This window comes from Sander vitreus, chromosome 12 (assembly GCF_031162955.1).
Source record: "Sander vitreus isolate 19-12246 chromosome 12, sanVit1, whole genome shotgun sequence".
NCBI classification, from domain to species: Eukaryota; Metazoa; Chordata; class Actinopteri; order Perciformes; family Percidae; genus Sander; species Sander vitreus.
This window is the reverse complement of record NC_135866.1, coordinates 6,540,298-6,553,192: the sequence shown is the minus strand read 5'-3', so window position 1 is coordinate 6,553,192 and position 12,895 is coordinate 6,540,298. Positions and strand designations below refer to the sequence as shown.

At 41.0% G+C, this 12,895-nt stretch overlaps 1 protein-coding gene across 1 annotated transcript in view; it reads right to left on the bottom strand.

Annotated features, from left to right (window-relative positions):
* hfm1 (helicase for meiosis 1) overlaps positions 1-12,895 on the bottom strand; it is a 37,439-nt gene that overhangs the window by 7,619 nt on the left and 16,925 nt on the right. The window contains exons 2-25 of the mRNA XM_078263438.1: positions 11,595-11,754; positions 11,394-11,509; positions 10,785-11,082; positions 8,631-8,950; positions 8,139-8,180; positions 7,939-8,009; positions 7,668-7,800; positions 7,185-7,336; positions 6,960-7,037; positions 5,974-6,129; positions 5,491-5,691; positions 5,257-5,345; positions 5,110-5,153; positions 3,216-3,317; positions 2,426-2,571; positions 2,045-2,139; positions 1,757-1,890; positions 1,597-1,644; positions 1,327-1,407; positions 1,066-1,157; positions 763-869; positions 600-647; positions 348-445; positions 125-259 (exon numbers count right to left, since the gene is read on the bottom strand). Coding sequence (XP_078119564.1) covers positions 125-259; positions 348-445; positions 600-647; positions 763-869; positions 1,066-1,157; positions 1,327-1,407; positions 1,597-1,644; positions 1,757-1,890; positions 2,045-2,139; positions 2,426-2,571; positions 3,216-3,317; positions 5,110-5,153; positions 5,257-5,345; positions 5,491-5,691; positions 5,974-6,129; positions 6,960-7,037; positions 7,185-7,336; positions 7,668-7,800; positions 7,939-8,009; positions 8,139-8,180; positions 8,631-8,950; positions 10,785-11,082; positions 11,394-11,509; positions 11,595-11,665 — 2,857 coding nt within the window. The 5' untranslated portion in view covers positions 11,666-11,754. The remainder of the gene's footprint in view (positions 1-124; positions 260-347; positions 446-599; positions 648-762; positions 870-1,065; positions 1,158-1,326; positions 1,408-1,596; positions 1,645-1,756; positions 1,891-2,044; positions 2,140-2,425; positions 2,572-3,215; positions 3,318-5,109; positions 5,154-5,256; positions 5,346-5,490; positions 5,692-5,973; positions 6,130-6,959; positions 7,038-7,184; positions 7,337-7,667; positions 7,801-7,938; positions 8,010-8,138; positions 8,181-8,630; positions 8,951-10,784; positions 11,083-11,393; positions 11,510-11,594; positions 11,755-12,895) is intronic.

Genomic DNA, 12,895 nt, shown 5'->3' with positions numbered 1-12,895 from the left:
GAAGAGTGTTTGGTTTGTGGATTCATTCATCATGTAGCAGCTAGCATGGCGTTTTTTTCCTCATTTTAATACTGTATTTACATTGCTTAGATAACAGATGCTAGACTATGCTACGTGTATCCACCTATCTTCTCCAGCTGTTTGGAAACATAGGACGAGTTTTCCCAAAGCTTGGCTCTGAAGCACTTCGCCAGGATCAGGGAGTTGAGCACAGCAGAGAATCCGGTCTTGGATCGGTGACTCAGAAACTCTGACAGGCCTAATTGGGAAATATTATCAAAGTGCATAAACAAATATATAAAATAAGACATATTGTTTATTTGCTATCCCCGATTTATCCAACATACATTTGCTGATCCGCATCCCATTCTTGAAGATCCTTCCTGTGTCCTGTGTAAGTCCAAACTCTTGAATTGGGATGGTACCCAACTGAGCCTGAATCAAGCTGCAGACAAAGCAATAAACACATAATATCTACAGTAGTTAGTCCATAAGAAACCTATAATATATATTCTGCAATAGAAATTCATAAACCTGCATCCATTTGTTTTATTAAACACTGCTTTTCCACAGAGAAAGCACTGAATGAATAAACCTACCAGTTCACTTTCATCTCACTGGTTTTGATCTTTCCCTCAATGGGAAACCTGAAAAAATACATACTTATCTAATTTAGCATGGAGTGTGTCTACTTCCACTATAATGCATTTATTATTTATTGATCCTGTATATGCAATTGTTAATCCTATAAATGTGTCTGACCTGATGGTGGTCCTGTTCTTGTCCCTGTTCAAGGTGTTCAGGGGCCTCTTCTCGTTCACTCTCAACTGAATGTCGCTGAACTCTCTGCTCTTCGAAATTAACTCAATCTGTACATACAGACACTTTTGATCCGAATAGTATTTTCTTTGCAATGCCTTACTGCAGTCATATTTAAAATAATTTCATTTTGCGGAAGAAAAAAAAAAAAACAGCCTAACACAACACAAATAACACAAATGTCACAATATTTGCTTTTGAATCAAATATATTGCTGTGTAGTCTTATGGAAGGAAGGAAACCTACCAGGTCAGACAGGTTTTCGTTGCCAGCCACTTTGCTGAACTGTTTAATGGTGTCAAAGGCAACACAGAACCTAGCCATCAACCTGCCGCCCTCTGCCAGGAACATAAACAAACAACAGTTTCAGGGCTCAGTTAAAAAAGAAGTGTAGATATTGGTGAAGATGTCTTCCACACCACTGCACATAAGCAACTAAGAGGAAACTTAGTAGGAGCACATTGAGCATTTTGCCAATATTGCCATTTAAACCAATTTCCTCTCGACCTGTTGGTTTGATGTTGATATCCTCATCCATGTCGATCAGACCAATGGAGGACAGAGAGTTGAGGTTCTTCAGACACAGCTCTAGGAGGAGAAACAGCAACCACCTTAAACTACCATAGTGTTAGTAATGTGCACAATTACTACAATAAGCCAGAGTGAAGACAGAAAAACAGCTTGGATGATAAGTGGCTTCAGTGCAGTGTTTTAAATACTTCAATACAGCATGCTACCTTAGTCACTTCAAATAGGGAACAAACAGTTGTGGCCCACCTTGCAATTTTGCTTCAATTCCATATCTGTCCAAGTTGGCAGAGAAACCTGAAATTGGAGTCGAGACACACTGCACTTACTGGCTTTATATAGTCATAACAAAGAAGCTGGGCACTATTTCTGATACCATTTTCTGTGTGTTTGTGTTTTGAGCTCTGACCATAGTGTGTGGGGTTCTTGAGGGCTCTGATGTAGAGGAGGGTGGAGCGTATCCAGTCCAGAGCCATGTTCACATCACTGATGGTTTGGAGAACAATCTCAGCATTCAGGTGCTCTACCAGGTGACTGTGTAAACTGGGGAAAGGAAGTATACTGTTACCTCATGTACTACTGTATAATCTCACTCCGATGAGAGAGCAAGAGTCAGAGAAAGACAGGCTAAGAGAGAGAGAGAGAGAGAGAGAGAGAGAGAGAGAGAAATATCAAGTGACTGAGCTCTATGTAATACCTGCTCTCAATGATTTCCGCTCCATTCATAAGATTCATGTACTTGTCTTTGGTTTGAATCTTGGTCATGATCACTGCAGTCGCTGATGTGTCAAACTAGAGGCAGAAAATACAAAAGTGGGTATTTTGTTTGTGCAAAGCTATCTTTCTAACTCCGTTTACTGTATTTAAACATACGCTATGTCCATAACAAGCTTCAGACACCTCCAAAGTAACTTTTAAATCGCTGTAAAGAAATGCACCTTGTGTCAAGATGTTACAGCGCCAGTGAAACAAATGCACAAATCTGTTTTGTTGTTTTGTGATGGTGCAGCATCTCTTTCCTCCTCTGAGGTAAACATTTTTTTTTTAACAAAGTATTCCATTGTTATTCTGCCATTACTTGTGGTCTTCCGGCTCGGCCTATCATCTGCAGCAAGTCAGCCTCGCTGTACTCCTCACAGGAGCCTGACACATATTGCATGGTAGACTTGATCACCACCAGATGAGCTGGCAGGTTCACCCCCATGGCCAGAGTCCTGGTGGTAACTAGGGTATTAAAAATCAGACCAAAAGCACAAATTCAGTGCCCATGATATACAATGAAAACACAATTCAAACTGTACCGGCAAACGGTAAAAGTTTTTAATTGTTTTGCTCTACAGTGTGGCAAATTTTCTTATTTGCTATTGTTTAGAGATGCACAAATTAGTCGTCATAGAACCAGTATCAGTGGATATCAGCTTTAAAAAGCAATATTATTGTCAGTCTAAGATTATCTTTATTGCTATATGGAAATGCCAAATCTATCTTTTAATTATTCTTATGTGTTACCTATAAGATTCCTAAAACTTGTGCATATCATTTAATTTGAGTAGGAAAATATTGTATATGGCTACATCCTAGTAGAGGTCATTTTAAGTCATACTCTCTGCAATTTATATTTCTATTGAACAGGCATGGGCATGCTTTTTGGACACACCCCTAGAGTTACAAACTTGGGCTGAGGCCTTGCTATGTTTCAACATGATAAAGGTGAAGTTCTGTACAACTCAGTTGTTGTAACCTGTGATACTTGTATTTCCTGTTTATGTCTGTAGAATTACAGAGACAATAAAACATATGATCATGTTGCACACTAATCACATATCTATTTACAGCACAGGATAAAACTGTACTAGTGAGAATCTCACAGAGGACAGGCAGGTCTCCCATAGTGAAGGCCTCTTCTATCGACTTCCTATCAGACAAGTCAACTCCTGCATGGTGGTAACCAACTCCTAACATCACCAGATCTAGACCACAAACATAACACCAAATAATGTTATACAGTTGATAATTAAGAGCCATAATCAATTGAACATGTACTTTTTTTACTGGGTCTGGACCATAGACTGTAAAAATAATGGACGAAGCTTCGGGGCCTGCAAAGTGAAGTCAATGCGGAAGTGCCTTAAACCTGCATTTGAGCTAACTTCCAGCAGGGGGCGACTCCACTGGGAAAATGGCCCTACTTCTCACTCGCTACTTTTAAGTCTTCTTCAATACCGCATGATGTTCACTTTGTAAATTATGGTCCCATTTATTTTTAAAAAGACAATAAAGCAGGGGAGGCTTTGAGGGCGTGGCTACACACCGACCTGTCAATCATGACAGAGGCTTAGCCAGTGCTTAATTTGTAAAGTGGGAAGTCCCGGAGCGCAGAGGGGGGGTGGATCCGCCGACTCAAAACGGGGGTTGGAGGTAACGGAACCAAAGAAAAAATGACACCTGCCTACGTAGCTTCACTGACTCTCACTAAAAAAGCCTAAACAACGCTGTGTGTACATCAGGGCAATGTTTATTTTTATTTCAGAACGTGCACCGCATCGGTGCGAAATGTAAAAAAAATTAAAAATACACTGCAACGATCGTTTTCACAAGCAGCAATTATCCATCGGACAATTAAAACAAAAAACCCACCGTGGTGGAAACGTTTTTTGCTTGTTTGGGATCCGACTGGCCAGCGTATTTGAAAAAGTTAAGCAAACTTTGTTGTCTTTTTGACATTTTTCCCCCGAGTGAAATGAGGCTATAGGTGCTTTCCGACCGGATAGTACTTGTACTTTTTAGAGGAAAAAAGGTACAAGTGCAAGCACGGCAACGGTCTTTATAGCATCGTCACTAGACCTTAGCGCCACATACAACAACAACAAAGCAGCATTCCGTCCATCCTCGTAGTAATTCACGTAATGTTTTGCTCAACACAGACGGGGCTTTAGTATACTCGGAACAGACCCCGCCTCTGCCTGCTGCGCTGTGGACGTGTGTGTGTGTGTGTGTGTGTGTGTGTGTGTGTGACGGCCGGTGAGCCGCAGGACACGCTTGTGGAGTTTAACTCTGAAAAGACAGTTAACCACAGGTTCCCGTTAATCTTATGATGGACATGTGTTGTGATATTTAAACAAACGAACTGTCAACAGCTAAATAAAAGCCTCTTATTTACGAGAGCGGTCTGAGAGACCTCCGTCTTATCCTGAAAATTCACCTTAAAACGAATTGAAAATGCAAACACAAGACTTTTGTGGAACTCCAATGGGGAATAAAGACTAACAAGACAAATAACAACAGTGAACACTACACAAACAGTAGTTTATTTTTTTCATTTAGGCGATTCATTTTTCATAGTGACACAGGAGGTGCCGGATCCAATAAAAAAGGTTCCGGATCCAACGTCGGAGGTGCTGGAACATGTTCCGGCTCAAATTAAGCCCTGGGCTTAGCAATGCTAACCATGACACCGTGTACATTAAAATAAACCTGAACTTGTTTTTGGGTGCTGTCCGTGTTTTCATCTTGAACTTTCACTGTGTGTATTCACTTCACACAAAACTTTCACTCAAAGTTAATTGGGACATTTTGGTTGTGACCATAAACAAAACGGCTGCATCCGGTTGCAACAAACCAAGATGGCGACGCCTGTATTGCAAAACTCAAGGCTTTAAAACAGTACACACAACAATGGGTGACATCACAGATGCTACGTCCAATATTTTGACAGTCTGCATCTGGTAGATCTTGACATTCAGGTTTTAAAAGGGTACTTACCTCTCAATTTTGAATCCAGAATAGCGTTTGCATATTTCATCAGCCTTAACAGATTACAAAGTCACAAAAAGTCAGACTCAAGCTTTTTACTAAACTGAACTAAATGTTTCGATGATTGAAGACGTTATGGATAAGTAAGAACAATACCTTTGCTTGTGCTCAATGCTCAAAATGAACCGTGCATCCTTGGCCAGAACTGCAGCTGACTGCTGGACTCCTTTTCTTGTAGAGCAAAACTACAGAATAACATAATTACTCTATAGACCGTGAAGAAATCTAATCCTACCATCCTGATTAACTCTTAATAACCTCACAAGCTTGTTTAATGACCAAGAAGGAAAGCAAACACACACACAAGTTTGGCTTAATTTCCATACGCACCACTAATGCAGGCTTCTGGTCCGAGTACGTTTGTATGATGTTGGCCATCTTGTAGTTGAGCGACAGGTCAAACTTGAACTCTGTTTGGTTTGGGCTGCAGGGGAATCCCAGCACCACCTTCCTCAGCTTCACTGGACGGTGGCTCTCGTCAAAGTCCAGATATGTGGCTGGACCACTCTCATTAGACAACCAGTCTGCTATCTAATAACATAACGTAGCAGACAAAACAATGATCTGATTACTGATTTACACTGGAGATACAGTACAAACACAGAACTGTGTATTGTATGCATTACAGTGCAGTGCCTTTCTTACTTTGCTGCTACTTTCATAGCTTTCATAGTTCTTTTTTCTTACTTAATCACATAACACATAAGCACTCCAATTAACCAATTTATCGATGAATGATATCATTTTGATGAATTTGCTTACACTGCATTTGGAATTCTTGTGTCATAAACAAATGTCTGCCATGCCACTTACATCAGAGGGGTTTGGTATGGTGGCTGATACAGCCACAAACCTCATAGAGAGGCCTGTCTCTGGATTCTGTGCTGTTCTGTAGGCATGTACGGCCTTCATCCTGCTCACCACAACTTCCAGCGTGGCACCACGGGTCGCATCCTTCACCACATGCACCTGTGAGAACAAAATGTGTCATTTTACAGATTTTTTATCTTTTTTATATTATTTAATTAGAAACATCTTAAAGGCACAGCAGAGAGGTTGGCATGTAGGTAAAATTAAATTAAGGTGTCTTATGTGCATCTCTGTCTGGAAGAACTACATAGACAGGCTGTATACACTCTCATAATAGACAGGCTGTATACACTCTCATAATAGACAGGCTGTATACACTCTCATAATAGGCCCAGAACATGATGTGCTATCATTTTTAATAGATAACCTCAAGTCAAATTAAGTGCTCAGGGCAGAGGCAAACAATGTGCCATCACACAATGTAGCATAATAAAACACAATGTAGACAGTTCATCTTCTGACACAGTGAGCATCCACCACCATGCAGGCAGATTATAAGACACTAAGGGCCAGATGTACGTACATTTGTTAACGTAGCGTTATCAGCGCCATGGCCAACCCGCAGAAAGCGCACGCTGTGATTCTTCAGTTTGTCATATTTACCAAACCTGCAGTTACAGGTTACAGACTATCTGTCCAATCTGAGTTTTCTGTTGCACGACTAAAACAGCCTTTGAACGTACACATGTTGCACCAAAACAAGTTCCTTCCTGAGGCTATTTTGCAGCGGCACCGTGGCTCCGTCCGGCGCTTAGCGCCGCCCAAGACGATTGTGATTGGTTTAAAGAAATGCCAATAAACCTGAGCACGTTTTTCTCCTATCCTGGAATGCTATGTGGACTAGCCAGACCCTCCTCCGCAGCGCTGTGGAGGAAGGTCTGGCAATGCCAGACTATGAAACACTGAAATATGTGAACAAAATATCTGACCTCATCGATAAGAAAGAGCCTGACTAGCTGCAGCAGACAGTTGTCCTTCCATTTTCTTGTCATGCTGTCCCATTTTTCCTGTTAAAAAAAAAAAAAGTGAAATACTTACAACATTGCATATTCAAGTGAAACTTCAGATCACAATTTTACTTTTGATTCTCGTCTTTCCTCTTCCTTAATTTTTGTCGCATGTGTTTAATTAAGACGCAGTATGGTGTCACGCACAGGCGTGGTCAGGATGATGTGGGAGTCCTGAATCTCAAAGAAGTCATCAATCTCTGTGTCGCCTGTCAGCTCCTTACAGTTCAGCCCCAGGGGACCAAACTTCTTCTTCCAGCTCTCAAAGCACTGACTGCAGAGAGCTTTGATAGGGGCCACTGGCAAGAACAAACAGTAAATACTTTCATAAAGACAGCTCTTTGCATCTCAGAAACACCCTAAATGTATAACTGAATCAACAATTCAAAACACGCTTGAACTGATACAGTAATCTTGCGAGTTGAGAAAATAAAAAGTTCACAAGTTTCGGGAATTCTTCTAAACTTTCTGTGTAGGAATAATTTCCCCCAATACTGAGACTGGAAAATACAGCTTTTTAGAAATAAATGATATTTATTTTGTGAATATAAAGAATTACTCTAGGCCCATTCTACTCAGGCTGGAGATTTTTTAAATGTATTAATAGGTTCAACATAATATTATGCTCACTATAGACAGCTTTGACGTCTCTCCAGGGCTCTGGGGTCTCCATTAACAGACGAATGATGGCCAGCTCAAACAGCACTGTTTTACCAGATCCAGTAGGAGCACATGCCACAAAGTTCTTACCCGTGTAAAGAACCTGTTAACAAACCAAACATGAACGCACTCCAGAAGAGACAGTCACAACAAGAAACAGGTTATAACAAGACAATAAAAACTGTCTTGCTATTCATAATATAATAATTCAGAATTATGAAAGCTTACAAATAATGCTTACATCATCAAGTGCTTTGGACTGAACGTAGTTGAAAAAGGGGAACTCCTTGAAGACGGATCTGAACTTTGCTGCTGTGTTAGCATGGTTTAGGAAATCAAACCACGTTACTTGTGTAATTTCATTCCAAGCATTCTAGCCCAGTTCAAACACTGTCTAATGATTTGAAATTGTGTTGACCTACACAACAACAGAAAGGATACGGATTTCAGAAACTGGTCGCAAAACTCCAGGCCCAGAGGACCCTGAAATGTGCCCAACCAAATATCATTTTCAGTCACACTTTCACTGATTCCACTCATTCAAACTTGATGTTAATATGAAATGTTTAACATTTGTGTAGGTTATAAAACCAAGGGATTTATTTTGTAGTGAAATATGTAGTAAAACTGCAGAAATGACAGTAGTATGTGGTTACAAAGGTTTGGATTGTCACAATCTACAGCTTCTACTGTTTTACAATCCACCACCTAGTGACCAGCATGCTGCATTGCAATGAAACGGTCAATGAGGGGAGCTCACCTCATTTAACCTTATCACACCCAAACACAATGTGGCAGCTGCTGCCACGACTAGACATGGGCATGCTCATTAGCTGCACCACTTTACAGAAGCTGTATGAGTGTTATTTGGTGGACCAGTCATAGACTATGAGCACAGTGCCTGTCTGTGACTGTGTCAATGCAGTGCAGCACCTTGTATGTGAAGCGGCTGCGGCGTCATGGGCGGAACGAAGGCTCTCTTTGTGCCCTGCGTCTCAGCATGTGCCGCCTTCTGCGGGGGTCGGCCACTCGCTGCAGATGAGCCCAGAGGAGGGGGTGGGAAGGGGGAGAAAGGAGGAGCTGCCTGGCTAACTGTCGCCCGTGGCGGCTGAAGAGGAGGAGGCACTGTCGCCATGGTAACCGGACTATGAAAAGTTTGAGGTCTGGATGCTGTCTGGCTGCTGCTGCAGCTTCTGAGGTCATCTGTGTTGGACGAGTCACCTCCACTGTTCAACACCTGAACCTTGAATAAGCTGTTGCGGGAGGGAGGGTAGGATACGGAGGGAATGAAGAATTGATAGAGGAGGAAGGTAGAATAAGAGAGGAAAAAACGATTGCTGCTGCTCCAAGCTTGGAGGCTTATGTGAACAAGCAGTCTATGGGGGATGGTTGAGCATCTTTTCTTCGTAATGTACTGTAGTTCTATCGTAACTAAGCATGTGATAGATTTCAACAATTTGAGGGATTAAAGAGTGCGTCACCACTACTAATTACATTTTTGGACAGCGAAAAACTAGAAACATGCTTTCATATTGTGAAAAACATCAATCCTGCTAATTTAAGCATTTTTTTTTTATTATTTTCTGCATCCGCCTCCAAGAAGAGAAAAGCCTCAAGGCCACATATCAATCTTTGCCAGTTAAACGCTTTAAAATCAGAAACCTGTTACTAACCCCAAGTCACGGCTTTACCTTGAAGGTCCAGTGTGTAGCGTGTTTAGTTGTTCATTATCAAAATCTGTGTTGCCCGTTCACAAACTTGTCCTTTTTTTTAAATATATACCACCACCATCAATTCCAAGTATTCCTTTTGGCTTGAAATTTTACATTCGCTCCATATTCATGCTCCATCTTGAAATACGTTAGCCGGTAAGGGACATACAGGACATACTGCTCCGCCTTTCGTGTTTTCGCTGTCACATGATAAACTCACAGGTGCTGCTAATGCTGCTAATGGGTATCGTAGCTTCTCGGCCCCGGCAAGTTTGAAGGAAACATGGAGGACCACACGTATTCAAAATCCAAATTTCAGGAACAGGAGTCTTCTTCTTCGCCCAGAAAAAGAAAAAAAGGAGATTGAAAAGAGCAAGAGACCGGCTTTTTGAAGCGTGAAGGCTACCGTAGCTGTAATATGTACTTTGAACTGCATGGGGCGAGGGAGTTGATTGCAATATATGATCTCAACGCTAGATGGGAGAAATTCCCACACATTGGACCTTTAAGGGCGGATACAAAATTGAAGCTATGATAGGCACTCATTTGCGTCGTTGGGCAAAAAATCCATAATATTCTTTCAGCATATTGTAATTCAAGTGTTCTGAAATAAAAGTTGACTTCTGCATCTCCTCTTGGCTTTGTTTTCAGGCTTTAGAAAATCGAATCTGTGACGGGAGACTTTGGCCAATCACAGCTCATCTCAGAGAAAGATTGGCTGTTCTGTGCTAGCATATGCCCGTGCGAGAGTGAGGGGAGACGGTCTCACTGTACTTTAAATTCTGGCGGGGTTTTTTTGCACATTAACCACTGCAGCTTTAATTCTGGGACGGTCGCAGGATGGAAGGTAGACCTAGCATAACCTCCACAGCACTGTGTCAGCAATGGAGAAAGGTCTGGCTGCACCCATTATCATTCTGGTATTGTGGAAACACGCTCTGGCTTGTTTTTTTAAACCAACCACAATCGTCTTTTGGCGGCGCTAAACCCAGGATGCAGCAACGGTGCCCTTGCAAAATAGACAGTGGAGATTGCGGAAGGAGAGGTAAATTCCATCTGAAATAGGCGCCCAACGGCTGGCTTATACCAACAGTCGACATCCGGCGAGTCAGATTTGAACGTTTCTTTTTCTCGGTCTCTCTATCTTTAAGACAGGTGGCAAGGTTTACAGATATTAGAATAAAAACCTGTTAATTTATGAATTAAATTCATGTGATATGAATAAATCAATGAATATGTATGTATATGTAACACATTTTTTTTAAAGTTTATCTTTCAAAATATGTACTACAGGGAGACTGTCTGAAAACTATGTGCGCACATTCCTTAATTCACAATAATGTAAATGCTGTCTTGACAAATAACTGACACTTGCCTTCTCCGTAGAGGTGGGCTTCTGCTGCAGTCCAGAGACAAACGCCTCCTGCTGATGGCTGCATGACCAGAGTCCTGCAAGGTTTCATCTCCGCTTTGCCAGGCACCATTTGAGTCATCCCTGAACCCTTCACCTCCCCAAAAGTCATCAGATCTTCTATTGCTGCCACTATGAGTGTCCTCAAAAATGTTCTCGTCATTGTTAAAACTGTAAGGACAGTTGATTTTTGATGGTAAAACCTTAAGGCCAGCTGATCCCTTAAAAGGAGGCAGGAATGTCTTGGGTATCTGTGAAAAACCTGTGAGTAATATTGAAAAGGGAGAGAGTTTCATCAAACAAAGTTGTTGGGAACTGTAATTTGGTACCTTTTATGGGTGTGACTCTCAAACTTAAGGTTGACTATTTTGGTGACGAAGATTATTTACAGCAGCGAATTTAAGACCTTAATCCCAGTTTGTTTAGGAAAGCCAAGGAATATTGAAAAAGCTTCAAGCTATTGCGTCTGTGAGTCACGATGTTAAATTTAGTAGGGCTTCAATAGGCCAGAAACTGAGCAGTTTACTCAAGTCAAGTGAAAAGGAATTCACCCTAATCCAGAGCACAACATACTGTATAGGGTGGAGAGACTCTCTGCCTCCTCCTGCATATCCTGAGTGGATGGAACCTGAGAAAGAGATGGAGGCACATCCAGCTGCCATGGGCTGACCTCCTGGTGCAGTGGCTTTCTGTCAATTACAGTCCAGAAGGGAAAACATTAATTCAGCTGTGAGAGGAAAAAGGAGCGAGAGGGGAGGATGTTTTGGTACTCACACTTTGTGGACAATGGGTTTCTCAAAAAACAGATTGTCCAGGGATAAGGTGCAGTCATCAGAGTCTACCATCTCATCAGATCATGTAGGTGCTCACACATTTGATTGCAAAGCAGGGCGATGTCGGTCAATCACAATGGATCCTGGTTGGGGAAATCTGGCTAAAAGAAGAAAATAAACCAGATATACTTATATGGATGCAAAAACCATATAAACCAATGCGAACCAATACATATATTTGTAGTTATGTATTTACAATATAACAATATGTGGCTGAAATTTAGTTAGAGGTTGAATGAGAGGAAGAAGCTATTGTTGCTGTAAGCTTGGAGGCTTTTTTTGAAATTTTATTTTGTTGTGGGGAAACATGAAAGATGGTTTACCTTCTTTTAATATTTCTTTCATGATATATCCTAGGATGTCAAGACTTGAAATGATGTACAGTTAATAACCTTATAATTAAGAAGTGTATGGATTTAAACTATTTGAGGGGTTAAAGAGAAAATCACAACTTAAGTTACATTACATTTTTGGGACACGCAAAGAAAACTGTAAATGGATATGGGGCTTTCATACAGTACAACTATAGACAGCAATATTCCAGCTGATTTAATTTAAACTTAACACACACAGACACAGACACACACACTAAGCATTTAATTAAGCTAAAGTTAACGTTACTTATAAGGTGAGATAGGACCGACCTGAATGCTCTATAAGTAACATTGGCACACCTGCTGAACAAATATTTATTGACATTTTCTTTTGCACTATGAGTGATGTAACGTTAAGTAAGTATCTTAAAGTAAAATACTTTATTATGTAACTACATTTCCGGGCTAAAACAGTGAAGGAAACTCTGCTTTTCTAGCTCAAGCTAAAGCGTTAGTTAGCTAGTGAACAAACAGCTAGCAACATTTAAATATGACATTTTAACTATCAGCTAGTGAACAACCAGCTAGCAAAATTTAAATATGACATGTTAACTATCAGTTAGCTAGCTGCATAGTAATGTTAACACTAGCAGTAACATCTTAAGCAAGAACCTGCATGCAAGTTATCAGTAGTATTTTCTCGCGGTGTAACGTTAACGTTACCTGCCTGTGATAATGAATACATTTACTCCGTAGATATTAAAACTCGGTTGTTCGGTGAGAGCTTGACCCCACTACATTTGACCAGCATTTGACAGTTTAGCGCCTCTTTACCGTGTTCGCGCGAGATTGAACCACCCATTATTATACAACAAGTAGATCCGACCAGGCAATCTGATTGGTCAACTAGACATTTAAAACGTGCACA